At 36.3% G+C, this 26,948-nt stretch overlaps 1 protein-coding gene across 1 annotated transcript in view; it reads left to right on the top strand.

Moving 5' to 3' along the window:
* Positions 1–26,948, top strand: part of NKTR (natural killer cell triggering receptor) — a 53,415-nt gene that overhangs the window by 14,946 nt on the left and 11,521 nt on the right. Inside the window, exons 3-12 of the mRNA XM_021717823.1 lie at positions 5,754–5,828; positions 6,861–6,968; positions 7,631–7,675; positions 9,418–9,505; positions 18,196–18,225; positions 18,757–18,902; positions 20,273–20,420; positions 21,458–21,613; positions 25,435–25,522; positions 26,026–26,171. Of these exons, the coding sequence (XP_021573498.1) occupies positions 5,754–5,828; positions 6,861–6,968; positions 7,631–7,675; positions 9,418–9,505; positions 18,196–18,225; positions 18,757–18,902; positions 20,273–20,420; positions 21,458–21,613; positions 25,435–25,522; positions 26,026–26,171 (1,030 nt within the window). The remainder of the gene's footprint in view (positions 1–5,753; positions 5,829–6,860; positions 6,969–7,630; positions 7,676–9,417; positions 9,506–18,195; positions 18,226–18,756; positions 18,903–20,272; positions 20,421–21,457; positions 21,614–25,434; positions 25,523–26,025; positions 26,172–26,948) is intronic.

The raw sequence follows: 26,948 nt of genomic DNA, 5'->3' as shown, positions 1-26,948 counted from the left end.
TTCCAGCTACTTGGAAGGCTGAAGGTAGAAGGTTCGCCGGAGCCCAGCAGGTCGAGGCCGCTCCCGGCCACTGCACTCCAGTCTGGGCGACAGAGTGAGACTCCAACTCAAAAATAAATAAAAATAGATAAAAATAAAAATAAAGCTAGATATAATAAAACTAATACAATTTTAAAAATTATTGTATTTCTTTTGCTAGTTTCACACTGTATTCCCTTAAGGATGATAGATTGTGTTCTATTGTCTCCAGTTTCCAATGTAATCTGATGGTAGTCTTAATGTCTTTTTCTTGGTGGGTGACATGGTGGATACTAGAAGTGCCTGAATACTGGAAGGATTTTTTTCCTTTCATATCTTTGAAAATAAATAGCTTGGTATCACTTTACTTATGTGTCTTTTCCTGGTATATTTCCTGGTATATAGTGAATACTTTTGATCTGTATATATAAGTATTCCTTTATTTATGAAAGTATATTTTGTAAGTCTTCCTTGAATAATTTTGTTTCAAATATTATTAAATATTTATTACATATTTAACATTGAACAAGTCAGTGGGAATAAAGTGACTAAGTAAAACAGTCTGCCTTCACACACATCAGTCATACCTAGAACACTGTGTTCCATGCCACTGATGGCTTATCATATTGTATAGCAACTGCTTTTCCATCTGCCATTCTCAGCCAAGAAGTGAACTCCATGAAACTCAGGTAGTGCATCTTGTGTCCTTTGGACTTCCTGAAACATGGGAAGGATCCTAGTAATCAATATTTCAGTAAATGGCTTGATTTTATTGAAATGCCACTCCTGTTCCTTAATCTTCCTCCTAGATTTTGCTTTCTGCCTACCCTGTATTATCTGTTCCTACATTTGCTCTTATCCTCATCCCTTGCTTATAATTAATTTTCTGTGGGTTATTCTTTGTCTTCTGTAGTGTGTATGTAGGCATTCCTACAATATTTTTCTCTTTTTTTTGAGTTGAAGTCTCACTCAGTCGCCCAGACTGGAGTGCAGTGGCACACTCCGGCCACTGCAGCCTCGACCTGCTGGACTCCGGCTATCCTTCTACCTCAGCCTTCCAAGTAGCTGGAACTACAGGGGCGCGCTACCACGCCCGGCTAATTTTTTAAAAATTTTACTGTAGACATGAGGTCTCGCCAAGTTGCCCAGGTGGGTCTTGAACCGGCAGGCTCAGGCAATCCGTTCACCTCAGCCTCCCAAAGAGCAGGATTACAGGCTGAGCCACCGAGCCCAGCTCCTACAATATTTTTCTAAGCGACACTCACTTTTCCAACTGTCACATCTTTTATGTCCCTAATACACGCCTCCTGTTTTACCATTGCGTCTTCAATTCTGGCATAACTATTTTTGAGAACAAGGAACAATATTGAAAGTTGACGACTGTATGCTTGCAGATTTTTTCCTCCCGACACCTAGTGGCCAAGTCAGGATCTACAACATGACGTAAGCATATCTTGGTTTTTCCTGTCTGTAGACCAAGTTTAAAATATGTTGATATTACCTAATTAATCTCAATAGTTGTTCCTTTATCTAATATTTCAGTTATTTTATTTCTTTTGAGTCGGAGTCTCACTTTGTCACCCAGGCTGGAGTGAGGTAGCACAAGCACGGCTCATTGTAACCTCCACCTCTTGGGTTTAGGATTACAGGCGTGAGCCACTGTGCCTGGCCCTGTCTTGTTAGTGCTTTTTTGAGTCAGAGTCTTACTCTGTATGTCTTATTTTTAAGGATCTGCATGTTGGCATTTTCTGTATAAGTTTAGGCACTAGTCCTGCTTTGTGTCATTTTTGTCCTTAGCTTTGTAATCTTTACCCTATAAACACCATTCTAACATTTATATTACCACTAATTTCAGATTTTTGTCTTACCATTATAAAGCTATGCATTTATTGACATAGCAGTAATTCCATGGAAGAAATGTTTTTTGTTTTTTGTTTTGTTTTGAGTTGGAGTCTCACTCCATCACCCAGACTGGAGTGCAGTGGCTGCTCCCGGCCACCACAGCCTTGACCTGGTGGGCTCCGGTGATCCCTCAGCCTTCTGAGTAGCCGGAATTACAGTCATGCACTACCATGCCCGGCTGATTTTTTTTTATTATTGTAGAGATGAAGTCTCGCCAAGTTGCCCAGGCGGGTCTCGAACCTGCGGGCTCAGGCAATCCACTGGGATTACAGGCTGAGCCACCGAGCCTGGCAGAAGAAATATTATGCATATATTATCAATAATATTGATTGATTCTAAAAGATTATTAAATCCCACTAAATTATAAGTAGTGTTTGAGTAACAAAAATTTTTCTTAAATCTTATTCATTCAGAAGCAGCTATTAGTTACCAAAGAGGCATTGGCAGGGTTCTTAGCTCCTTGCAGGAGATGGAGTTACTGTCATTAATTTTTCTCATCAGTTTGGGAGGCAGAGAATTTTTTCTTGAGCACATTCACTGTCAGTCTTTTCCCTACTGTAACTACAGCTTATTTTTTTCTTTTCAACATGTTTCATAATCAGAGTTTATGCTTGCTGTTACTGAAAATAACTAGGCTACTGAACTACATTGGCTTGTTTTTTTCTTTAAGGACTACATCTTTCAGGATATTTACTATTTTGAGCTTTGAAAATAAAAGTATCATCAAATAGTAGCTGTTTTCTACAAAATAATGCAACTCAATTAAAAGTATTTTTGAAAACCTACTGTTTGTCTTGCTAATGAGCTTCAAGTTAATATTTACTGATCTGTATCCTATAGAGTTCAGTTTCAGTATTTAATTTTGGGGGAGTTAATACTTGGTTACCTCTTTATAGACAGAAATCATCATATTGTTGTTCTTTTTTTCCTGATAAAATATTTTGACCTTGCCTTTTGTTTTTAAACCCTTCAAATTGCACATATAAAAACACTTTAACTTAGCAGCCTCAACTAACGTCTGAATATCCATAATTCAGTCTTTATGATGTCTTACAAACCTAACCGGGCTAGTTTGTTCTTTCCAGGATTTAAACTTTTTTTTCCCTGGATGTCTTGGTGTTTTTATTGAGGCCAAAACAATTCAGTTTTGTTCTGTTTTTCCTTTTGCTCTTAACAACATAATGCCATAGAGGAGTTAAAGCCTCTGCTCCAACCCTTGCCCCATGAAATTGAGAGGTCAATAGAATTTTTTTGTCTACCAAGTTAGAGGGTAAGCTATTAGAAATGAATTTTGTTTTGTTTTGCTTTGTAATCACTGTAGCTAGCTGTCCCTTTCTGAATATTAGGCTTGGGGTTATAATTATATTTTTTAACTTTTTAAATTATTATAACCCTAGAGGCTACATAACTTCTAATCATCTGTAAAGGAGAAACTAAAAAAAATTGTAACTTTCACCAGCTTTCATTTTAAGGCAATGTTAGTTTTGGAAAAAAACTTGATGTTGAAGTTTACTATGGTACTAAAAAAAGCTCAAAGTTTTTTTTTTTTTTTTTTAGAAAGCAGGATTTATTGAGAGGACAGAAAAACTCCCACAGTGGGAGGGGACCTGAAGGGGTTGCCCCCAAAGTTTTGATTATGTCTTTTTATCTTGAAAAGCAACTGTCTTGTAGGGATTCCTAAGGCCTAAGTTTGTTCTGGCCTGCAAAGCTAGATGATTTTAAACTTGGCACCACCTAAGCTATTTCCCAGGGGTTTATGAAGACTGATGAAAATACTTTTATTATACCGGCACAATACAAAAAGTAATACTTAATATTATTGATATGAAAGATATTTTTAAAAATTCTGAAATGATCTTAGATACATTGCTCCTGTCCTAAAAATCTTCCTTTTTACTTAACTTTTTCTTCATTCATGTAGGTATTAAGATAAGCTACTAAGTTTTTTGTTGTTGTTGTTTGTTTGTTTGAATTGGAGTCTTATTTTGTGGCCCGGACTGGAGTGCAGTGGCACATTCATGGCCACCACAGGCCTCGACCTGCTGGGCTCAGACAGTCCTTCTACCTTAGCCTTCCAAGCAACTGGAACTACAAGTGTGCACCACTACGCCTGGCTAGTTTTTAAAAATTTATTGTAGAGACGAGGTCTTGCCATATTGCCCAGGCTGGTCTCGAACCCTGGGCTCAGGCAATCCTCTTGCCTCTGCCTCCCAAAGTGCTGGGATTATAGGTGTGAGCCACTGTGCTTGGCAACTACTAAATTTTGTAATTGCTTTGCATTTTGGCTCCATTAAAGCTATAGACTCAGAGTAATAACACAGGAAAGTCTTCTAATATAATGTAACGATCCCACTTTTATCGATTAAAGATGTCTGTAGTGTAGTATCTTTGTTTTGTACACAAAGGAATTAATATGGCCAGGAATAAAAATCTTAGTGAAAATAGTCTCATTTTGTATCTGAACTGGACATGGCTTATGCTTGGTCCATAGTTAATTTTGATTTATTCTTTATGTTCATTTGAATAAATAAAAATATTCCTAATGGAAAATATTTTGTAGAATAAGGGGGAGAGGGACCCCAGAGAGTGATTGTAAGTCAAAACTTCATATTTATTTTATTGACATTCTTTTAGCAGGTCAGTAAAGTCTAAACTATTTTTATAATAATACTAAGATTGTGATTTGCCTTTTGCACTCTCATTCTTTTACGAATAAAAAGTCAAGCTTTCCAGAGATTATACAATATGTGAGGATGACACCGCTCTGACAGCTAGTAGAACGTGTGCTTGTGTATTTTTGTGTTTTAAAATTTTGAGTTTTGGTTTATAATATAGTATATAGCAATAGATATAATCCTCATCCTGAGTCAAAGTTTATGAACTATTTCTCTCTGGCATAGTTCACATGAAATTGCAGACTTGTTCCTTCTCATTTTCTGTTTATCATAGGAAGTATTTTTTTTTTTTGCTTTCTCAGGGAATAAAATGTGAGTCTTAAGTATGAGTGATACAATTCAGGAAGTTGGCTCTTTACAGTTCTTGCTTAAAGGAAGAAAGCTGAAAGTAGAGGAAAAAGAACTTTATTTCTTTCTTTCTTTTTTGAGTCTGAATCCCACTCTGTCTCCCAGACTGGAGTGCAGTGGTGCTGCAGTGGCATGCTCATGGCCACTGCAGCCTCCACCTGCTGGGTTCAGGCGATCCTTCCACCCCAGCCTTCCAAGTAGCTGGAATTATAGACACATGCTACCACACCCAGCTAGTTTTTGTGTGTGTGTGATTTATTGTAGAGACGAGGTCTCACCAAGTTGCCCAGGCTGGTCTTAAACCCTGAGGCTCAGGCAGTCCTCTCACCTCGGCCTCCCAAAATGCTGGGATTATAGGTGTGAACCACTGTGCTCAGTCAGAACTTTTTTTCTTTTTTTTAACAATACTGGCCTGAATGACTATCTTATGATGTGCTTTCATATCTGGAAGACTTCAAGCATAAATCAGACAACTATTGAGAATATTTTTAAAGAAGATTAATCGTTCAAGTTGGGGGCTGTACTACAGGGGATTTCATGATTTAAGGCCACTTTAAAATCCTACAAGTTTGGGACTGGAACCACTTTGGCAGCATATAAATTTTAGCTTTAGCAAATTGAGTGAAGTTCTTATTAGTTGGTATCAACCAATTATATTATTTCACATTAAATCTTTTTTAAAAATTAAAATGAACTGTAAAAGTGAATCTTCCAGTTTGTTAGTTCTGTATCTATTTTTTTTTCTCATCTAAATGTGATATAGTTAATCAGTTTGCTTACTGTTTTTTTTCCCTGTGTATTTTATTTCAGTTGGTCGCATTATGTTTCAGCTTTTCTCAGACATATGTCCAAAAACTTGCAAAAACTTCCTTTGCCTATGCTCAGGTAAGTGAATTATTAAATTATTTCCAATGAGAAGTCATGGCTTACAGTTTTACCTTGCTTAACAGAGTAGCTATTTTCCTGGAAAAATATGGGCTGTGAAATTAGTTTTGCAAGTAAAAAAAATTTTTACACTGTTTTCTGTTTAAAATCCTGAAGGCATTTCTTATGGAAAATGAGGAGGTATCAAAAATGAAAGAGAGTAAGAGTCTACTTTATGTAATGGAATCTTCTCAGCAAATTTTAGTTTATAAAATAATAGTACATATTCAAAACTGATTTGTCATGGTAGAATTTTATGAATTTCAGTACTTTGACTAAATTTGGCATTCCAGATTTCACAAGAAATTTAGAGTTACAAGGTAGAGAGGCAAAACAAAAATGAAGTTGTGTTTTATTATGTATAATTGGATTTATATTCTAAATAAATAGAAAAAATTGCCAGGTGCAGTAGCTCACGTCTAATCGCAGCACGTTGGGAGGCGGAGGCAAGAGAATTGCCTGATCCGAAGGATTCAAGACCAGCCTGGGCAACTTGGCAAGACCTTGTCTCTACAGTAAATCAAAAAAATTTAGTCGGGTGCTATGGCACATGCCTGTGGTTCCAGCTACTTGGAAGGCTGAGGCAGAAGGATCACCTGAGCCCAGCAGGTCAAGGCTACAGTGAGTCGTGAATGTGCCACTGCACTCAGTGTCTGGGCGATAGAGTGAGATCCCTACTCAAAAAAAAAAACAATTCATTCTTGGGTATTAACACAATTTTTGGACCAGTTCCTTGATTTTGTTCTTTAACTGGAGTGATGTGTCTCCAGTATTTATGTTCTATAGCATGTAGACTGTGTATTACACAATTTAACATTTGTATGCTGCTTTGTATTTATTTTGGTTTGTGTGTGTTAAATTATCAATGTCATCTATCTCTTATATATCTTACAGTGCCCAACACACAGAAGAGACTTGACAAAGGATTAATTAGTTTGTTCTTTCTGTGGAATGATGTGTTTATAGCTACACTTAATTTCTTTTCTTTTTTAGGAGAGAAAGGCCTTGGGAAAACAACTGGGAAGAAGTTATGTTATAAAGGTTCTACATTCCATCGTGTGGTTAAAAACTTTATGATTCAGGGTGGGGACTTCAGTGAAGGTAGAGCTAAAAGTTATATTTTTAATAACTGTCAGTTTTTAATGTATATCACTATTAATTTTTAATTGTAAATGTCATGTCACTTACAGTAAGATGTAGACATTAATGTGGTCAGTGAATAGTTGTTGGATGAATGAATATTATAGATCTAGAATGCGGGAAAGACAAAATACTATGTAAGACCTTCTGTTTTGGTCTTAGGCAGTTTATTTTAGTAATATTGTAATTGCTTAGTGAATTTATTTACAATGAATTCCAAAGTACTGTCTGATGGCTTTTGTTCCAAAATTTTGTTGGTTTAATTACTGTTTGAAATAAGTGGGTCCAGATGCCTGATCCCTTCTCTCCCTTGAGAAGTTGATTCACCCTCTTTCTCTCTCTCTAATCTACTTTTTAAATCAACTATTTTTCCCAATCTAAAAGAAAAAGCAAAAAAAGAAATAAATGGGTCCTAGAGATCACATTTTTGATGGTATTTATTATAATAGGATTTGAGGTGTATTTTAAAGATGAAGTTAATTGAGCGTTTTTAGAATTTTGATTATTTGCAGCATTGATAAGGTTCAAGGTTTCCTTAAGCAAACTGAAGCCATCAAAAGTAATTTGTATGTGTTGTATATTTTAGTTTTTCATTATGACTCAATGTAGCTTATTATTTGTAGGTAATGGAAAAGGTGGAGAATCAATTTATGGTGGATATTTTAAAGGTAAGGCTTAATAATATTTTATGGTCTTTGTTTCAGTTCTGATATTAAAGCAAGTTTGGTCATATACTTTTAATGAGAAGAGGTTTACTTATAGTTCACTTGTTGCATGAAACTAATGCTGCATGAAAATACTTTTATTTGCATGAATTTGGGGATAAATTATATTGTAATATATAACTTTTAATTGACAAGATTAATTAAGGCTAACTTTATGGTTAAACATGACTTTCAGCATGGAGGTTAGGCAACTATATACATGAAAACTCCTATCTTCCTGCCTAAAACTGTCAACATATTCTTTTGTTTATAGAGAATGTGGTCTTTTGCAAAATGAAAAGGTAAGAGAACGAAGCTCAGTAACACAAACTCCAATTCTGTTCCCTTGCACCCTTCCTAATAAATTTATGGACAGTCTGGGTCAGGTTGTGGCTGGATTTCTATATTGCTTGAAGACTTGGAAAATTCTGTACAATATTTCATACATGCATCTGTGTCTTTTTTCTTTTCCCCATGGATTATTAGTTCCACGTCAGGGAAAAGAATCTAGTTGTGTTTTTTCCCCCTTAAAACAAGCAATTTCTTTGAATAAAAGTTGATATTTCCTCCTTTTTCAAAGGTTTGTATGTTTTCCTATGTATACTAGAACTATATGACTGTGTTTATTCTTGCAGTAGTAGCATTTGCATAAATCTAACTATTGCACTTGCCCCAAAAAGCCTTAGAAAAGTCAGTTGCAGAGATTTATAATGGGATCTAATACTACTAGGTTTTAATGCTATAATAGCTTCAGTGTTATAATAGTCTTTTATATTTCCTTTGGGGGAAAGTGGATTACTACTCTTTTTCAGAAGCCTGTTCCCAAGGTAATCATTTTTTAAAGTTTTCTATGTTTCTGTTTGTTCTAAAGAAAGATTTGTTTGTATGAATGTTAAAAAGAAATTTAAATTAATTTTCAAGGATATTTCTGCTGGAATTAAAAGAATCTCTAAGTGATCTTTATGACAGATTTTTTTCCTTTGAACTAGTAGGAAGCAGCTGTTTAGCTGGTTCTGTTAGCATGTAGCAATTTAAAACTAATGCTGTAGGCCACTTTAATGTGGTTGTTCTCTGTGGCAGATGCTTTTGTACCTTAAAATTGTATTTTGCCATTAAAATTTTTGTTTTTACATAACTTTCTTCCTTAGATAATTTTGATCCTATTGACTATTCACATACTTAATTTAATTTAGACATGTTTCTACAACTTACTCCATGTAATTTTTTTTGTTCCCATAGTCTAGTTTCAATTCAATGGAATAATAAATTTACCACATAAAAATTAAACATTTAAGAGGATTATTAAACTTCTCCCAGGTATATAGTGCATTAGTCAGGCTAATTGGAAATTTGGAAAAAATGAGCTTTACTATATTTTTTCTAAAATTTTGCTCATTTTCCCTGGAAGTTAATAGTTTAAATATCATTTAGCCAAAGTATGTTACTACTAAAAGTGACTGTTCTAAGGCTGTTTGTATAAAGTATTAAATATAAATTCTTTTCCTCAAGGCTTTAATTAGTATCCTATGGCCTTTTTATGCTTTTGTTATTTGATTAGCTTAAATTTTTTTTTTCTGAATATTCAGTCAAGTATCTATACTGACCAGAAGAGGAGTTTCATCTTTTGCTTTCTATTTATTATTTGAACATTACTTTAAAAGTGACTTATAATTAGCGACTGACGAATTTGTGTTTTCTTCAAACAGATGAAAACTTTATTCTCAAACATGACAGAGCGTTCCTTTTGTCAATGGCAAATCGAGGGAAACATACCAATGGTTCCCAGTTTTTCATGTGAGTAGGCATAATTCAGAGATGAGCTTTTCTTATACAGAGAAGCGCTGTTCATGAGAAAGATGGTATAGTTAAGCCAAGCTCAATGCTAAAATTCTGTCAACTTGGATTTTATTATTAATTTCTAATGTTATAGTGACTGGTAAACTCTAACAACTGCCTCAGCATTCAGCATATATCCTGGATTTGAAGAATGGGACTTAAAAAACATAACCTGAAGATACACATTATTTTCCAAATATTCTGTCATCTTAAAAAAATGAATTGCCTTTTGGCCACTACCAAATTTGAGTGCTCATATTATCAAAACTAGATTAGAACATAACCTGTCAATGAATATATAAAAATTGTTCATAGGATAGGGCCAGATATACCCCTCAACATGGAAAGCAACTACTTTGAATAAACCGTTGTATGGTTGTTTGCTCTCTTGCTGTTGCTCTTTGAGGCAATTTTGAGAGAGGTGCTATTATTTCTGATGTTATATAGATAGGTGACTTGCTGTTGAGTCAGCATATTTAAAAACTCACATTTTATGAGGTCTCTGTGCATAACTGAATGAACCCAATGTTGCTGTCATTTCTGACAAAATATATAATGATGTTATCATTCAGGAAACTTCAGAATACTAAATTTGCTTTTGAAAAAATCTTAACACGTACATGTACATACAACCAAAATTGTACTTATTTCTCATCTGAAAATTCTAAATAAGTTCTTTGGCATACTTGTTGTTATAGTCTTATGAAAAGTTACTCCAAAATCTATTTTAATTCTAATCCCAACATATAAAATTTGAAAGGTAACTGTCCAGCATGAAGTTTAATGCTTTTGACTGGAAATAAATTTCAGTTGTGCTAAGTATGTTGGAGAAATATTTTATTCATGATTTATCAGGAAAAGTTTTTTTTTTTTTGGTCATCTTTCTGAGTGGATGATTATGAATGGCGCTTCCCTGTCTTTAAAGGAGTAAATTATTCATAAATAAAACTCAAACTTTAAACTTGTCTGAAAAAAAGATTTCAACATGATCTGATGAAGTTCAGATAAGGGGCATTCTGTTCCTAAGAATGTCCTAAAAATGGAAAGTTGATAAAAGATGAATATGCTTGGAGTTATAAGAAAAAGACCTACAATAGTTGTTCCTGTATCTTGTTTTAATTCCATAGATTATTAATTTTTCCACTTCTTTACTAAAGTGATTTTCTATTTTTAAACTTAAGAAAGCCAATACAAAGTAGAAATATTTTCAAAAAAATATTTTATAGTAGCTTAATATAGAAGCTGTTTACTCTTTGATTGAGGTTTCCCATTTCCATTTTTAAGCTTATCTGAACTATGAACATGAAAAACTAATTATTCATTGGTCAAGAAGCTACCATTTGAGGGCTCTAAAGTTTCTTTTAGATTTCTTTTTTTATATTAGTACATTTAAAATTCAATTTATCAAGTAGCAGTGGCTTCTTGGTATTATTACATACAGACTAGCTTGTTTATGAAATGTTAGCATTTAAACTAGTACACCTACATACACTGATTTAGTATGTGAAATTTTCCTTTCAAAAAATTTAGAGTGTCTTGTGTTGTTTAGTACTAGGCTTAAGTCTTTTCTAGGAATATATAGCAAAGGTCATTACTGTGTTCTGCATAGCCTAATTTTATGTTGGACTACTATTTTTGAAGTGGATAAATCAATAAATTAGGATTATAATTTTAAAACTTTTTTTGTAATTAACTTACTATAGATGGCATTAAAATCACTGTCAGCTTGTAATTTGAAAGAAAATTCTTACTTTTAGTTTGAAGTTTACTTCAGGATAAGAGTTTGCTGTTAAAAGCAATCTTGGAAGTAATTAAGCATTTTTGCATACACACAGAAATCTGCATCTCCTTTTTTTTTATGCCTACATACTTTATGCTGACTAAAAATATTGGTTCCCAAGAGTTGCAGTATAAAATTAAATTAATGTTAGTGTTTGGGAATAAAATGTATCTTTGTTTTTAGGAAAGGATAGGTTAAAATGGAGATGGTAGCTTATAAAAGGAAAATCTTTGACACTCTGTGTCTTACAAGCCTAAATCCTTTTGGAGTTGAAAGTACTAGAAAAGTATAATGTACTGTCTTCAAGTTGAGTGCATGATCACAGATATTAGCTCTGATGGTCACAGAGCTAGGTGATAGCTTCCCAAGGGTAGCTCTTGCCTTTTTCTCTACTGCCACAACTCCTCATATGGTACATTGAGCACAGTTTAGGAATCTGAAAGAGAAAGGATAGTACAAGAATGATGGTAAAATAAAAATACCTTACTTTACAATTCCTGTTTTATAAACTTAATAAGGACTTTTAATACATCCTTGCAAAATTGTTTTTGTAGTTTGTTATTAAATATGTTACTCTGCAATCCCTAAGGGTAAATTTGGTGCTGTTAGTGAAGGTGTTTGTAAAATCCCTCAAGGATTCTTGTGCTTTGTGCATTAGCTATTGTCTTCATTACTTGCATTTAAAAACTCCCCTTCCTTAGGCATATATCATTTTTATTTAACATATTTTTGTATATATTGCTTTCTTTGACTGGAACAATTATGTGCATGATGAAAATCAGACTTTCTTCTATAAATCTATTTGTAATTTTTACAATAACTGTTTATTTCTACTACTGTATTCACCCAATAACTTTGCTCTTGGGGGCGTCTATAGAAGAAAACTGATTCTTTCTGGAATAGTACTGCTCAAGAAACGTGAAAGAAGTGATAGATGGCACTATCCCCATGGCTCACTGAGGAAACAATGGTTTGTTCATGTTAAAGCATTTTTAACACTTGGGAACAAAGTTGTTTATTAATTTTGTCCTTTTATTATTATTTATTTTTTTAGGTCCAAGAGTAGGAACAAAAACACAATAAAAGCTAGAATTAGGAAGTCTTAGAGCGGATAGGTATTTAGAGATAATCTAATCCAACCTTTTCATTCTATAGGTAATGCTAAATAAAGAATAAAAACCATGTAAATTCCAGGTTATAGAAACAGATTTTATTTGTAATCTGGAAGAAAGTGATAGCTAGAAACATGATGCACACTATAAGCTATATAATTTTATTAACCACTGTGCTCTGAATTTATTTTAGTTTTTTTTTTTAATAAAGTATCTCAACTTTCAAAGATTAACTGAACATTTTGGTATGAAAATGTGAACATATAAGGAAGAAAGTGTCCTGTAGGGTGGTCCTACCTATGTAGAATGGTTTATGTACAAACATTATCTTGCCTAAAGGAAATAGTCATAATTGCTTAGTTTGCATCAGTCTGAAAGATGTCTCAAAGAAGCGTTAGGCTCATCTTGCCTAAAACAATAGGAGCACCATTCTCTTCATCAGCTGGTGTTAGAACACAATGCCTTACATACCATCCATGGACTAGGGAGACCTGCAGAGCTTTGGAGCCCAGTCCCTGTCACTGGCCACTGTCAGTGGTCATGATAATTATAAAAATGTAAGAAAACAAGATAATATAGAGAAGTCAAACCTCGAAACCTCAACAAAATGTGTTATATTTTAACAGTCATAAATAGGATGCAGGGAACAACTTAAGTTTTAGAATATATTTAATGTCACTTAAGCATCAGACTTGCAAGTGGCTACTCACCTGTGTGGGAGAGGAGTGTTGATGATGTCAGAGTAGTAGAGTAAGGAAGATTGAGGAGTGGTTGGTTTTATAAAGCTATGTTGACATTTTGGGTAGTAAAGGTAGATTTAGGGTAGAAATGCTTTTTCTACTCATATATACTTAAATTTATATGGAAAGAAATGCTAGTAAGTGTTAATAACCTGAGATGTTCCTAGCTTTTTTCTTCCTTTTGGGGGTAATACAAAGGTATTGTTAGCGTCACATTTTTTTTTTTATGAGCAAAGATATTCATGAAATTTAACCATAAGCCAAGTCCTTTGAATGTAAAGACTTAATACTACATGGTGTTTATGTAACATATGTATTAGCAATGTGGAGGAAACTTGGTATCTAGTACTGTTTGGTGTGTTTACCTTGACATTAGTGCTGAATTTTAGAAAGCGTTTCTACTTTGGTGCCTTTTGGAACACAAAGGTAGAACATTGTAAAGTGACCTGGTTAGTTTCCATTGCCCTTATACAAACTTTGTCATTGTGGCACAATTTGTTGCTTCTTCCATGACAGTGGAGAATTTGGAGTTGAAGGGGAAAATAATTGATGTTAAAGGCTAAATTAGGCAGAAATATTTTGTCTTTTTTTCTCTCTTCTATACTACCTTACACCTAGAGTCACTTATTTTTTACAACATTCTTTGAAAGCTCCACGTTATTTCAAACATTATGTTATTTTTACACTAATTCATGTTATCAACACCTTTATAAGAAAATTAAGCTTATTTTTAAATATTTTAAGAATTAATAAGTTCTCAGTGCCTATAAAGCATTTTATTTTGTCCATGGTATGATAGTATAATAGGGTTTTGGTCTGAGTAGTAATAGATATGTTTAAGATTAAATACAGTTAAAATTGGTCATACAGTGTATGCTCTTTGAAAAAAGAAATTCTTTATAATGGGGAAAATCAGAGATTAGACAGGAAAAGAAGATTGTGGCCACAATTTGACAGGACACTCTTATACTTTGATCTCTTTTACCTTTTTACTCTGAGAAGATCCCTAAAATTCTAATTATACTGTTTTATTTTGATTATGCTCAGTGACTTCATAGTGTATATAATATCAGTGAGCAATGACTACAGTCCAACCATTTGCTCATTAACTTCTAAAAATGGTCTCGTGATATATGACCAGAAAAAATTTTCATATGTAGAAGCACGAAAGTTTCCTTAATTGTTTGAATTAATAAAAAGTTTCTTGAAATTTTATTTGTTTTTGGATTATCTTAACTCAGTTTTTTCCAGTGACATTTTTGCTTTCTACTGGAAGTAGCTGTATCTGGGCATTCAGATTTTTTTTATTTTTATGTATATATTCAGGATACACTATTCTTTTTCTGAGACAAATGTTGTCTTGGCTAATTTCTGGGATATGTGAAAGGAAATGTAATGTTTTGTTAATACCTATTATTGGCATTCTTGTGTTACAGTTTTAAAAGGAGTCCCACTTCAGGCACAATGCTTTTCTTAAGAATAACTCATCTCTACGTAAATATCCCATATGAAAGAAAATTTAGAGCCCTCCATTTTAAAAAGCTTTCTTGCTTTGCATAAAACTTGAAAATATTTAATTTCGAAGTTATATTGCTATTAAAACATAGATTCAGTCTTGTCTTAAAAGTGTATTACAATTTATTTCTTGCCATTTTTGTGTAAAATTTACAGAAAGAGTGTTACACCGTGCGCTCCAAAGGTAATGTCTCATTACTCTAAGGCTCTCTTTTTCTTTCTTTGCCTTTATCTCTTTAATCCTATTGTTAATGTGCATTTAAACATTTTAAGAAAAACAAAAACAAAAAACCTTTCTGCTTTGTCTGTATAGCATCAATACATGTAAAACAAGTGTGTTTTATTGTCCATGGTTAATCTTGGAAAGTATATTTTAATTGTAGTGGCTTTTTTTAAAACCAAGTTCTTACATACTTAAGGTGGGGAAGTGGGGTTGTAGGTTATATAATGGTTTGAGATCATTTCAGTGTGGAACTAGTCATTTCTGCAAGTCAAAAGCTTCTCTGATAATGGTATAAAGCTATAGATTTGTTTTTAGAGTAATAGTGACACTTCAGTCTCTAGGATTTTCAAGGTTTAAATGAACCCTTGCACATATCTTTTTAAAGTAGATTCAAGATTAGGGAAAACCGAAAAACCAATCTCTAAGTAACAAGAGAAAATGGAAATGTGTAAATACTGAAAGGTCTTATAATTTGAAATGTTCTTTGTGGTTGTTTCTCCTTTAGATATGTTTTCACAAGGCATATATAACCTTAAAATATAAAATGGATGATAGTCTTTTGCCTTCTTAAGGTCTTGACTGACTTAGTGTATGTCACTGCTGTTTGCTTCTTTGAACAGCTTTTTGAAAGACTAATACAATTCTTTGAAAATTGAAATTTTTGAAAGCTGAATATAATCAAGAGTAGTGTGAGCTCTCTGCCATTTTAGTGGAATTGAAAAGCCTGGATTGCACATGTCATTTCCCCCTGCCCTTTTGTAACCCCCTTTGGTCAGTGTCCATATCGAGTGTTGGCCCAGTGCCAATAAGCCTGCTTTACACTGGGATTCCTATTCAGAGGACTTCCTTTTATTAAATACTTTTAGTATTCTTAATATGTAGTCTAACCCAATTAAAATACAGATTTTTATTTTGCATCCTGAACTGCAGATGCAGGTAATGGACTTATATTACTCACATCAGTTTAGGCACATGGGCAGGTTGAGTTATCCTTGAAAGAAAGTGTTTCCTGTCTTCATTTGTTTTCTTCACTACTGCAGTAAAGGACCAGGTTTGCTTATCCTTCAGTTTTCATTTGAATTGAAAACAAAACTTGAATGTCATAAAAGTAGCTGTTTGATCCTCCGATTGAGTCTCAAGTAGTGTGTTGCTGCATCATTATACTTAGCGGAAATGTTTTATCTCACCGTTTGCTCCAAAGGTTTGTCATGAGGTGGTTTTTACAACATTTCTATTAGCCAGGATTGCAAATTGGTTTGGGCTCTGTATGTTTTAGAACAGTCTATAGGCTTTCCCCAATACCAGAAGATCTGAGAGTTGTGAGAGAAAGGATCAAGGAAGAAGGAGGGATGTAACCAATCCGGAAACCATTCATTGTTTCACGTCTCTATATTTGAAACTGATCCCTTACGGTGCAGAAAAATTTTACCTTTATAAAAGTATTCTTTATATCGTTCATGTGATGGAATCACTGTCTAGCTCCTGTGCCATTTTTTGTTTTTAAAGCAGGATTTATTGAGAGGACAGAAAAGCTCCCACAGTGGGAGGGGACCCGAGGGGGTTGCCCTGTACCAATTTCTTATCGTTAGTGTGCTTTGGTAAAGTTTGATAATTACAGGAAGTACATTTCTATCTTAAAGTAATTGTCTAAGGTGGTTTTTGGATACTAGCTTAATGGTTTAAGCATTAGTGACTTACCAATTTGCTAGATTTTTGTTTTGTTTTGTTCCTTTTTGCTGCCTGTTTTTATTTTTATAATTACATTGCCTTGAATTTCCACTTCTTAGTCTTCTGAGGAATATTTGAGATTCATGGTTTTAAAACTTAATATTTCCTTCAAAATTCTGGAACTTCCTGACATTTTAATTTTTTAAAATTCTGTAGTGCTCTTACAAAACTGAATATTCTTAATAATGTTAGTATAAGCATTACAACTCCTTGTACAATAAAGATTTTTAGCTTTGTTGTAAAGGTTAAAATTATGTTTTGTTGACTTAACGTATCTTGACATTGCCTTAAAATAAATATAAAAATTTATATGAGCCGGGCTTGGTGGCTCAGCCTGTAATCCTGCACTTTGGGAGGCTGAAGTGAGTGGATTGCTTGAACCCGCAGGTTTGAGACCCACCTGGGCAACTTGGAGAGACCTCATCTTCACAATAAATCAAAAAAATCAACTGGGCATGGTAGCGCATGCCTGTAATTCTGGCTACTCAGAAGGAAGGCTGAGGCGGAAGGATCACCGGAGTCCAGCAGATCGAGGCTGTGGTGGCCGGGAACGGCCACTGCACTCCAGTCTGGGCGACAGAGTGAGACTCCAACTCAAAAAAAAAAAAAAAAAAAATTATATGAAAGTTCCTAGTACAATTGGCTGCTTAAATACGGCCTAATATCCAGTGACTTTTCTGTCTCTCTCATTCTTATAAACCAAGATGCTTGTGGTGTATCATTGTGAGTCTAATTATCTGCTTTTGAGTTTTTTCCCACTGCAATTCACGTAATGTGAAGATCTATGAAAATGCAATGGGAAAACCAGCTTGGGTTCAAAATATCTTAAACAAATGTACATAGGCTTCCCAAGAGTGACTATCTGACAGTTTGTGACTGTTGAAGAAGCCAGTTGGGTGTTATCTGGACCATGGAAATTTACCTATCATTACTTTGCTGTCAGAAATATTAGCATATTGAAGCTTTTCTCCTTATCACATTTTCAGAGTTTCTGCAAATGTCAGAGCTTCACCTTGGGTGAAGGAAGAGGGGGCAGGAGGTTCTGAAAACAGAACTCCCTCTGTCTGCCTGCCTAAAAGATGCAGACTGACTTAGTATGAGAAATGACAAACAGAATAACTCATTTAAATGTGGGAGGTGGGGCAAGTGTTGATCACACTTTTCCTTCCATAGGGCAAATAATAGGTGCTTTTTCTTAATTATGCTGATGAGTTTTGACTTTTTAAATGTTTGTTGTTTTGGATTTGAGAGTAATTTTAATATGTATTTATGCTATTTGTGGCTATAAGTCAAATCAAACCTATTTCACAAATATATATAGTCTAATAGAGATGGTTGTGTAATTCATTACAATCTTGAGTTTTCTTATCAGTAAAATGACTGCTATTGCTGTTTGGGGGTTTTTAAGGTTAGATATGTATCTTGTTTAACTTTTTCCCCTTTTTATCTTTACTTCTTTGTTCTCTACATGCTGTGTTTTAATCCTTCTGCCCTCTTCATCTGAACACATCGTTTTTGGCATCATCTTTGTGTTGGTGTTTTTTACATAGCACCACAAAACCTGCTCCACACCTGGATGGGTAAGAGTTACATTCTTATTACCTTGGGGAAGTGTTTGGGTGGCCAGTCATAAAGACAGATTGGTTCAAGGGCAAACCCTCAAGGGGGCGCTCTTGAAGTCTGAGTTTATCTCTCATAGCCAAGCTCTTCCCTTAAGGATCTCAGAGTGGCAGTAGTTTTGAGATTCCGTAGCAGTCATGTTACTGAAGGGGTCTTTAACCCGTGCCCATAGACTTCTCAGCAATGCAGTATTAAGTTTTCCTCTAAGGATGGTTTCTGAGTATCAAGTGCAGTCTGACTGTTAATCAGATTCTATCCTAAAATGGTTAAGAACCATTGTTTTAAAGGCAGAAAACTGAGGTTCAGTTTTAGTAATAATTGTTTCCTTTTATGAAGCAGATTCAAGTTCTCATTTTCTTGCAGTTGCTTCATACATCAAACACTTTGGTTTTATTTTTGGGCCTGTGGGCCTGTCATTATTACAATCGTCTTGGCTACTGTTTATAGCTTACTTATCAACCTAATTGTTTCTTGAATTTATATTGTGACAGGGTGCATGTTGTCTTTGGACTGGTTATTTCTGGTTTTGAAGTAATAGAACAAATTGAAAATCTGAAAACTGATGCTGCAAGCAGACCATATGCAGATGTGCGAGTTATTGACTGTGGGGTACTTGCCACAAAATCAACAAAAGATGGTAAGAACTTTTTTCGGTGTGGAAGAAACTGAGATACAGGTAAAACATTGTTGAAGACTATAACTAGATTTCAGTAGTGGAAAAACTCATTCTAGTGGCATAGCTATAGCCCTTGATGTCTCTGTATCATACCTTACACATTTGATCCTTCAGCAAATCTTGCCAAATCTTATCTCATTATATTAGTTTCTCTTATTCCCAGCCTGCTCCAACTAGTGTCTTATGTCTGGATTATTATAGTAGCCTTATAAGTGTTTGCTTTGCCTCTGTCCTGTAATCTTTTCTCAGCAGTGATAGCATCCTAACTGGTCTCATTGCTTACATCCTTGGCCTTCTATGGTCTGTTCTTAACACCAGCCGAGTGATAACTTTATTTATTTATTTATTTACTTGAGTTGGAGTCTCACTCTGTCGCCCAGACTGGAGTGCAGTGGCCACTCCTGGCCACCGCAGCCTCGACCTGCTGGGCTCCAGCGATCCTTCTACTCACCCTTCCAAGTAGCTGGAACTACAGGCGTGTGCTACCATACCCAGCTAATTTTTTTGATTCATTGTAGTGATGAGGTCTCACCAAGTTGCCCAGGTGGGTCTCGAACCCGCGGGCTCAGGCAATCCACTCATCTCAGCCTCCCAAGGTGCGGAATTACAGGCTGAGCCACCGAGCCCAGCTCGAGTGATGACTTTAAATCATACTTCACATGGGTCACTCCTGCTTAGAATCCTTAAAGATCTCCCTTCCAAGTCAGCCTAAGCTTAAGTCTTTAGGGTGGTCTGTAAGGCCACAGATGATCTGGCTCTTTGCTATCTCTCTGATCTCTTCCTCCCCATTCATTGCCTTCCAGCCACATTGACCTTTACTCAGATGTGCCAGTCACTCAGGGACTTTGTGCTGGCTGTTCTCTCCATCTGGAACACTCTTCATTAAGATATCCGCATGACCCCCTCTCTTGCTCCTTCAGATCTCTGCTCTGGTGTTATCTTAAACTACTCCCTACACTCCCTATTCCTTTTATGGTGCTTTTTTTTTTCTGGCTCAGCACTTATCATTTGTTATGTTATGCAGTTACCTATTTTCTTGTTATCTGACCCAACTAGAATATAGGCTTCATGAGGACAAGGGCTTTACCTTACAATCTTGCCAGCAATCATATTATCAACTGGCAAAAATATTTACATTTCATTTTTAGTTTGCTATGCATAGAGCATAATTTATAATATTCAGTAATCATGTTTTTTACTCTGAAAAGTAGATACTGAAATCCAGTACTAATATTTTTGTTAATATTTCTTAAAAGTATTTGAGAAAAAAAGGAAGAAACCGACTCAATCAGAAGACTCGGATTCCTCCTCCAATTCTTCTTCCTCTTCAGAATCATCTTCAGAAAGTGAAATTGAACATGAGAGAAGCAGAAGAAGGAAACATAAGAGGAGGCCAAAAGTTAAACGTTCAAAAAAGAGACGAAAGGAAACAAGCAGTTCAGAAGAGCCAAGGAATAAACATATAGTAAGCCCAAAAGGGTGAGTGTAAAGCACAATTTACTCTTAACCAAAAAACCTCCTGGAATGGAAAACATACACATAATTCTACAAACTCAGTTTTATTACCTATTGTTGAAAAAGGATAGCATTGAAATTGAAATTTGAAAAATTTGGGAGTAGTAGCATAGGCATTTTATTTCAAAGACTTACATGTTTTCAGGTGAAAGCAATCCCAGCAACTCTTTAAAAAGTTAGGATCAAGCCGGGCTCAGTGGCTCAGCCTGTAATCCCGCGCTTTGGGAGGCTGAGGTGAGTGGATTGCCTGAGCCCGCGGGTTCGAGACCTCATCTCTACAATAAATCACGAAAAAAATTAGCTGGGCCTGGTAGTGCACGCTTGTAGTTTCAGCTACTTGGAAGGCTGAGGCAGAAGGATTGCCAGAGCCCAACAGGTCGAGGCTGCCGTGGCTGGAGTGGCCACTGCACTCCAGTCTGGGCGACAGTGAGACTCCAACTCAAAAAAAAAAAAAAAAAAAAAAGGCAGGATTATTTGACAATTTTTATATCAAAATTTTGGTACTCTGGGTTTTTCACTGGGTTGATGTTTTATATATCTCCCTCTTTTTTGAGCTGGGGTCTCACTCTGTTGCCCAGATTGGAGTGCAGTGGCATGCTCACATCTCACTGCAGCCTTAATCTCTTGGGCCCAGATGATCCTTTTGCCTCAGACAGTTCACTCTTGCCTCAGCCTCCCAAATAGCTGGGACTACAGGTATGTGCCACAATGCCTGGCTTATTTTTTTTTAATATTTGTTTTTTTGTAGAGACAAGTTCTTTCTATGTTGCCCAGTCTGGTCTTGAACTCCTGCACCCAAGTAGTCCTTCCACCTTAGCTTCCCTAAGTGCTGGAATTACAGGTGTGAGCTGCCATGCCTGGCCTGTATAACACTTTTGAGTGAGACTTGTAAGCTATCAGTAGCCATGCTGTTGTTTTCATATCTAAGTGTATGTATTTTCATTATTATGAAGTGCAAGCATTACATATCTTAATTGGTGACTTGGTTTGTTTTCTCTAAGTCACTCTGAGAGGAGTGATACCAATGAAAAAAAGTCAGTTGATTCAAATGCTAAAAGGGAAAAACCTGTGGTCCGCCCCGAAGAGATTCCTCCAGTGCCTGAGAACCGATTTCTATTGAGAAGAGATATGCCTATTGTTGCTGTGGAACCTGAACCGTAAGTAGAATGACTAAGCTGTATGTTTTTATTCCTCTGATTTATTGACCACTCTCATTTATTGACCACGACCCATGTTCAGTGCACTTTGAAAAATACCGTGGGAGTATTAGATTAATGAATGATTTGCAAGAAATATGGGAAGTACCAGATTAATGAACATTATGTAACCTGCCTTTCAGAATTCACGTTGTACTAGTAGGGAAAGGAAGCTGGGTAAGTTGGTCAGGAGGACAAGTTCTGTTTTTTTGTTTTGTTTTGTTTTGAGTCATAATCTCACTCTGTTACCCAGGCTGGAGTGCTGTAGCACACTCACAACTCACTGCAGCCTTAACCACCTGGGCTCAGATGATTCTCCTGCCTCAGCTTCCCAAGTATTTGGAACTACTGGGTTCAATCTGCTCTGTGCAAGCGATCCCTCTACCTCAGCCTTCCAAGTAGTTGGAACTATAGATGTGCACCACCAGGTCTGGCTAATTTTTGAGTTATTGTAGAGACAAGGTCTTGCCATGTTGCTTAGGCTGATCTTGAACCCTTGGACTTAGGCAGTCCTCTTGCCTCTGCCTCCCAAAGTTCTGGGGTTACAGGTGTGAACCCCTGCGCCTGGCACGGGACAGGTTCTTATTGGAGGTCTGGAAAGATTTCATTACCTTTCATTAGAAAAGTGTGGTTTTGGTTATCAGAACAGAGGGTTAGTTAAATACTTTGGAGCCAGTTGACTGATGAAACATGTTTCAATTTGAATAGTACATAATTACATGGTGGTTGGAGATATAATTTAGTATCATAAATGTGTTACTGTTAACTTAGTGATAACTTATCTGCGTTTGAAAAACTAATGTATGGCTTTAGATTTGTTCTGAAAAAATAGTATTTAATGTATTTTGTATAGTAGACTCAAGTTTAGAATTATTAAAAGAAAACGTTAGCCGGGCTTGGTGGCTCAGCCTGTAATCGCGCCTTTGGGAGGCTGAGGTGAATGGACTGCCTAAACCCGCGGGTTCGAGACCCGCCTGGGCAGGCGAGACCTCATCTGTACGATAAATCAAAAAATCAGCTGGGCGTGGTAGCGCATGCCTGTAATTCCGGCTACTCAGAAAGCTGAGATGGAAGGATCGCTGGAGCCCAGCAGGTCGAGGCTGCGGTGGCTGGGAGCGGCCACTGCACTCCAGTCTGGGTGACCGAGTGAGACCCCAACTCAAAAAAAAAAGAAAATGTTGCATGAACAGGAATCCATAATGAATGGTGTAATGGATAAATTCCCTATGAAGAGTTACTTTGAAAACTGAGAAATTGTGCAAGCGTTCCTGTTCACAATCAGGCCATCATTAATTAATTTTTTTTTTGAGTTGGAGTCTCACTCTTCCACCCAGGCTGGAGTGCAGTGTGGCACGCTTACCGCCACAGCATCCTCGAATCTGCTGGGCTCAGGCGATCCTTTTGCCCCAGCCTTCCAAGTAGCTGGAACTACAGGCGTGCGCCACCATGCCTGGCTAATTTTTTTTTTTTTTATTGTAGAGACGAGGTCTTGCCAAGTTGCCCAGGCTGCTCTTGAGCCCATGGGCTCAGGCACTCCTCTTGCCTCCATCTCCCAAAGTGCTGGAATTACAGACATGAGCCACCGTGCCTGGCTTAGTTAATTAAACATTTTTTAAGCCTGATATTATCTCATTTTACAAAGCTGTTGCAAAATGCTATGTTATCTTCGGATCAATACCTTGACATATGTTTTTATTATTAAAAATTCTAGCTTTAGCCGGGCTCGGTGGCTCAGCCTGTAATCCCGTGCCTTTGGGAGGCTGAGGTGAGTGGATTGCCCAAGCCCGCGGGTTCGAGACCCGCCTGGGCAGGCAAGACCTCATCTCTACAATAAAATCAAAAAATTAGCCGGTCGTGGTAGCGTGCACCTGTAATTCTGACTACTCAGAAGGCTGAGGCGGAAGGATCGCTGGAGCCCAGCAGGTCGAGGCTGCGGTGGCCGGGAGTGGCCACTGCACTCCAGTCTGGGCGACAGAGTGAGACTCCAACTCAAAAAAAAAAAAAAAAAAAAAAAATTCTAGCTGTAAATAAATTTTAGTGGGTTTTTTCTTTCTTATAAGTTACCAGTGAATGATCAAAATTCATTTGGCTTTCAGAAGGACAACATCAATGATATATGGTAGGAGTCAGCAATCTGTGATTCATGGTCCAGGTTATTCTGTCCCCCCTTAAAGTGAATTCCATTCTTCTCATTAGTAGACCTGTATTACTAAAAGAGATCCTCTGTTCTTGTTGTTGTTACTATATTTCAAATTTTGTCAACAGAACATTTGTGGAAATTTGTTTTCTTTTTTTTTGAAATTAGCCAGACACAAAAAGTCAAATATATGGCAAATTTATAGAGATGGAAAGTAGAATAGGCCTCTGTCAGGACTGCTGAGGAGCGGGGATAATGGAGGGTTAGTGTTCAGTGAGTACAGAGTTTCTGTTTGAGGTGATGAAAAAGTTTTGAAAGGGTAGTGGTAATGGATGCACATCATTGTAAATGTAATTGGTACCACTGCACCGTACATTTAGAATGCTAAAGATGGCAAATTTTATGTTATTTTTTATTTTTTTTGAGTTGGAGTCTCACTCTGTCGCCCAGACTGGAGTGCAGTGGCTGCTCCCGGCCACCACAGCCTCGACCTGCTGGCTCCAGCGATCCTTCTGCCTCAGCCTTCCGAGTAGCCGGAATTACAGGCATGCGCTACCACGCCCGGCTAACTTTTCGATTTATTGTAGAGATGAGGTCTCGCCTGCCCAGGCGGGTCTTGAACCCGCGGGTTCAGGCAATCCACTCACCTCAGCCTCCCAAAGGCGCAGGATTATAGGCTGAGCCACCGAGCCCGGCTAAATTTTATGTTATATATGTATGTATCTCTTACCACAATGAAAAAAGTATTTTAAAAACGCTTATTAGTGCAATGCTTGACACATAGTAAATAATTGCCCAATAAAAGCTAGCCGTTATGTTAGTAATAGCAGACACAAAATAACCTGAGGTATACAAAGACTTTTCATGCATGGAAGACTGTAGGTGTCATAAAAACTATAGTCTTAGAATTTCCCATATGATAAAGCAGCAAGATTCAAAGCATTGAAGGAGGGGCAGCTTACTGTAGAATGGGAGAGACATATTAGAAAAAAACGAACAAAGCACAATTAAGTATCAGTCAGGAATGCCTCAATATTCCCTTAAGAACATTACTGTTCTGACAAGAGACACCAAAAAAGGATTTGGTTTAAAGGTAGTACTGTACTTAAAAAGATATATATTAGTATCATGTGTATCTACCCAATTGATTTTTTTATTTTTTAAGTTTTGTCATTGAAAGGGTTTGCCTAGAAAATTAGGTTATGTGGAATGCTTCATCCTATAAAAGTGTTGGATAAATGAAATGTTTTGGTATTGTAGGGGCATGAATTCTGCATTTATTTATCTATTTCTTTTTACTCTGTTGCCCAGGCTGCATTGCAGTGGCATGATTAAGGCTCATTACTGCCTTGACCTCCTGAGCTCAGGTGATCCTTCCGCCTCAACCTTCCAAGTAGCTAGGACTACAGATGTGCTCCATTCACACCTGGCTAATTTTTAAATTTTTTTGTTGCAATGAGGTTTCGCCAAGTTACTTATGCCGGTCTTGAACTCTTAGACTCAAGCGATCCTCCCGCCTCAGCCTCCCAAAGTGCTAGGATTATAGGCATAAAGCACTACACTCAGTCAAATTCTGCATTAAAAAACATTGAGAAAAATGCCTCGCATTTGCTTATTTTTAATTTTCATCAATCCTCTTTTCTAGGAAGATTCCTGATGTTGCACCCATTGTAAGTGATCAGAAACCATCTGTATCAAAGTCTGGACGGAAGATTAAGGGAAGGGGCACAATTGTATGTGTGTTAAGACTTTTTTTCAAATTATATGTCTAAGCAGTAATTATTTTTTACCTATAGGCAAAACTCTAGCTTTAATTTTAGTTATAATACAAAATCTGTTCAAGGAACTGGTTGTATTTTCCATAGTCATAGGAAGGTACTGCTACTAAATTAAAGTTTACTGCTCTGTTTGAGTGGGTTTAATTAAGCATGAAATGAATGTGTGAAATATTCAGTATGCTGAGAAGACAGTATTTTGAATAATCTAGGTTAATGAGTATAACCATTAGGACTTTGAAAAGGAAAATTTTGTGTCTGATTACAAGTGAACCTTAGCCTTTCCAACTTCTTTTAATACCTTATGTTTGAAGTGTTTGAAATACTTCATACTATCCTTTATATAACTTGAATCATTGACTTTGATGGCATCTGAGATTGGATCTTTTACTTAACTCTGTCCTATAGCAGACTGTCACTGAGAAGCATTTTTAAAATAGTTATTGTCTTTGTTTTTAAAGCGCTATCATACGCCTCCAAGATCAAGATCCTGTTCTGAATCAGATGATGATGACAGCAGTGAAACTCCTCCTCACTGGAAAGAGGAAATGCAGAGATTAAGAGCATACAGACCACCTAGTGGAGAAAAATGGAGCAAAGGAGATAAGTAAGAGCTTTGAGTATAAGCATAATCCTGTGTCTGCTGTATTTTCAGTGGTAAAGGGATAGAGACTTAGTTGTGGACTTTTCATTAAGGATTCACAGTCAGAATTAGACTGTGACTAAAGGGAATATATTTGGGAATACCTGGTAAACCTAGCACTGTTAGTTAGGTCGGATGAATGGCTTTGGGGGTCTTTTAAATCAAAATTCTGTTTTCCTTAACAAAAACTGTAAGCCTACTGAATCTTTTAAAGACCTCTTATTCACTTTTAGAAATAATTAGGACTTTAAAATTATATAGCAAATTCTTTCCTAGCCAAGTCTCTTTGTTACTGATGAAATAATTGGTAGATAGGAAAACCTTTTCTCAGTGTGGGTGCATTAACTTTTGGCCTCAGGTACTGTTGCTTCTTTAGATGTGTACACATCTCTTACCTTCAGTGATACCTCACAGTGGAATATCTCTTTTAAGAATGGGGGGGGGCACCAGAATAGCTAGTGAGAAAATATACTAATGGGACCCTTTATAATTCTTTGTGGTGGGATTCTCTTTTTCTCTGTGAGCATCCTGCAGAATGGTTTGAAATTGGGAGAATGAAGAAAAGGTGTGTATCTGCTGTGTGGAAGCAGCTTAGACACAGTGGTGCTGATCATTCTCAGTTTTGAGCCCTGACATTATCACTAAAATTGTAAAACTTGCATCTTGGTTTTGTGTATTTTTTCCTCAATTTGTTTTAAGTAGTTTAGCTACAACCTCGGGGGAAAGTCTTGATTACCTCTT

This window comes from Carlito syrichta, unplaced genomic scaffold (assembly GCF_000164805.1).
Source record: "Carlito syrichta isolate Samal-C Ts95f unplaced genomic scaffold, Tarsius_syrichta-2.0.1 Scaffold311198, whole genome shotgun sequence".
Classification (NCBI taxonomy): domain Eukaryota; kingdom Metazoa; phylum Chordata; class Mammalia; order Primates; family Tarsiidae; genus Carlito; species Carlito syrichta.
Note: the sequence above shows the minus strand (reverse complement) of the source record. Positions and strands in the feature narration are given on the sequence as shown.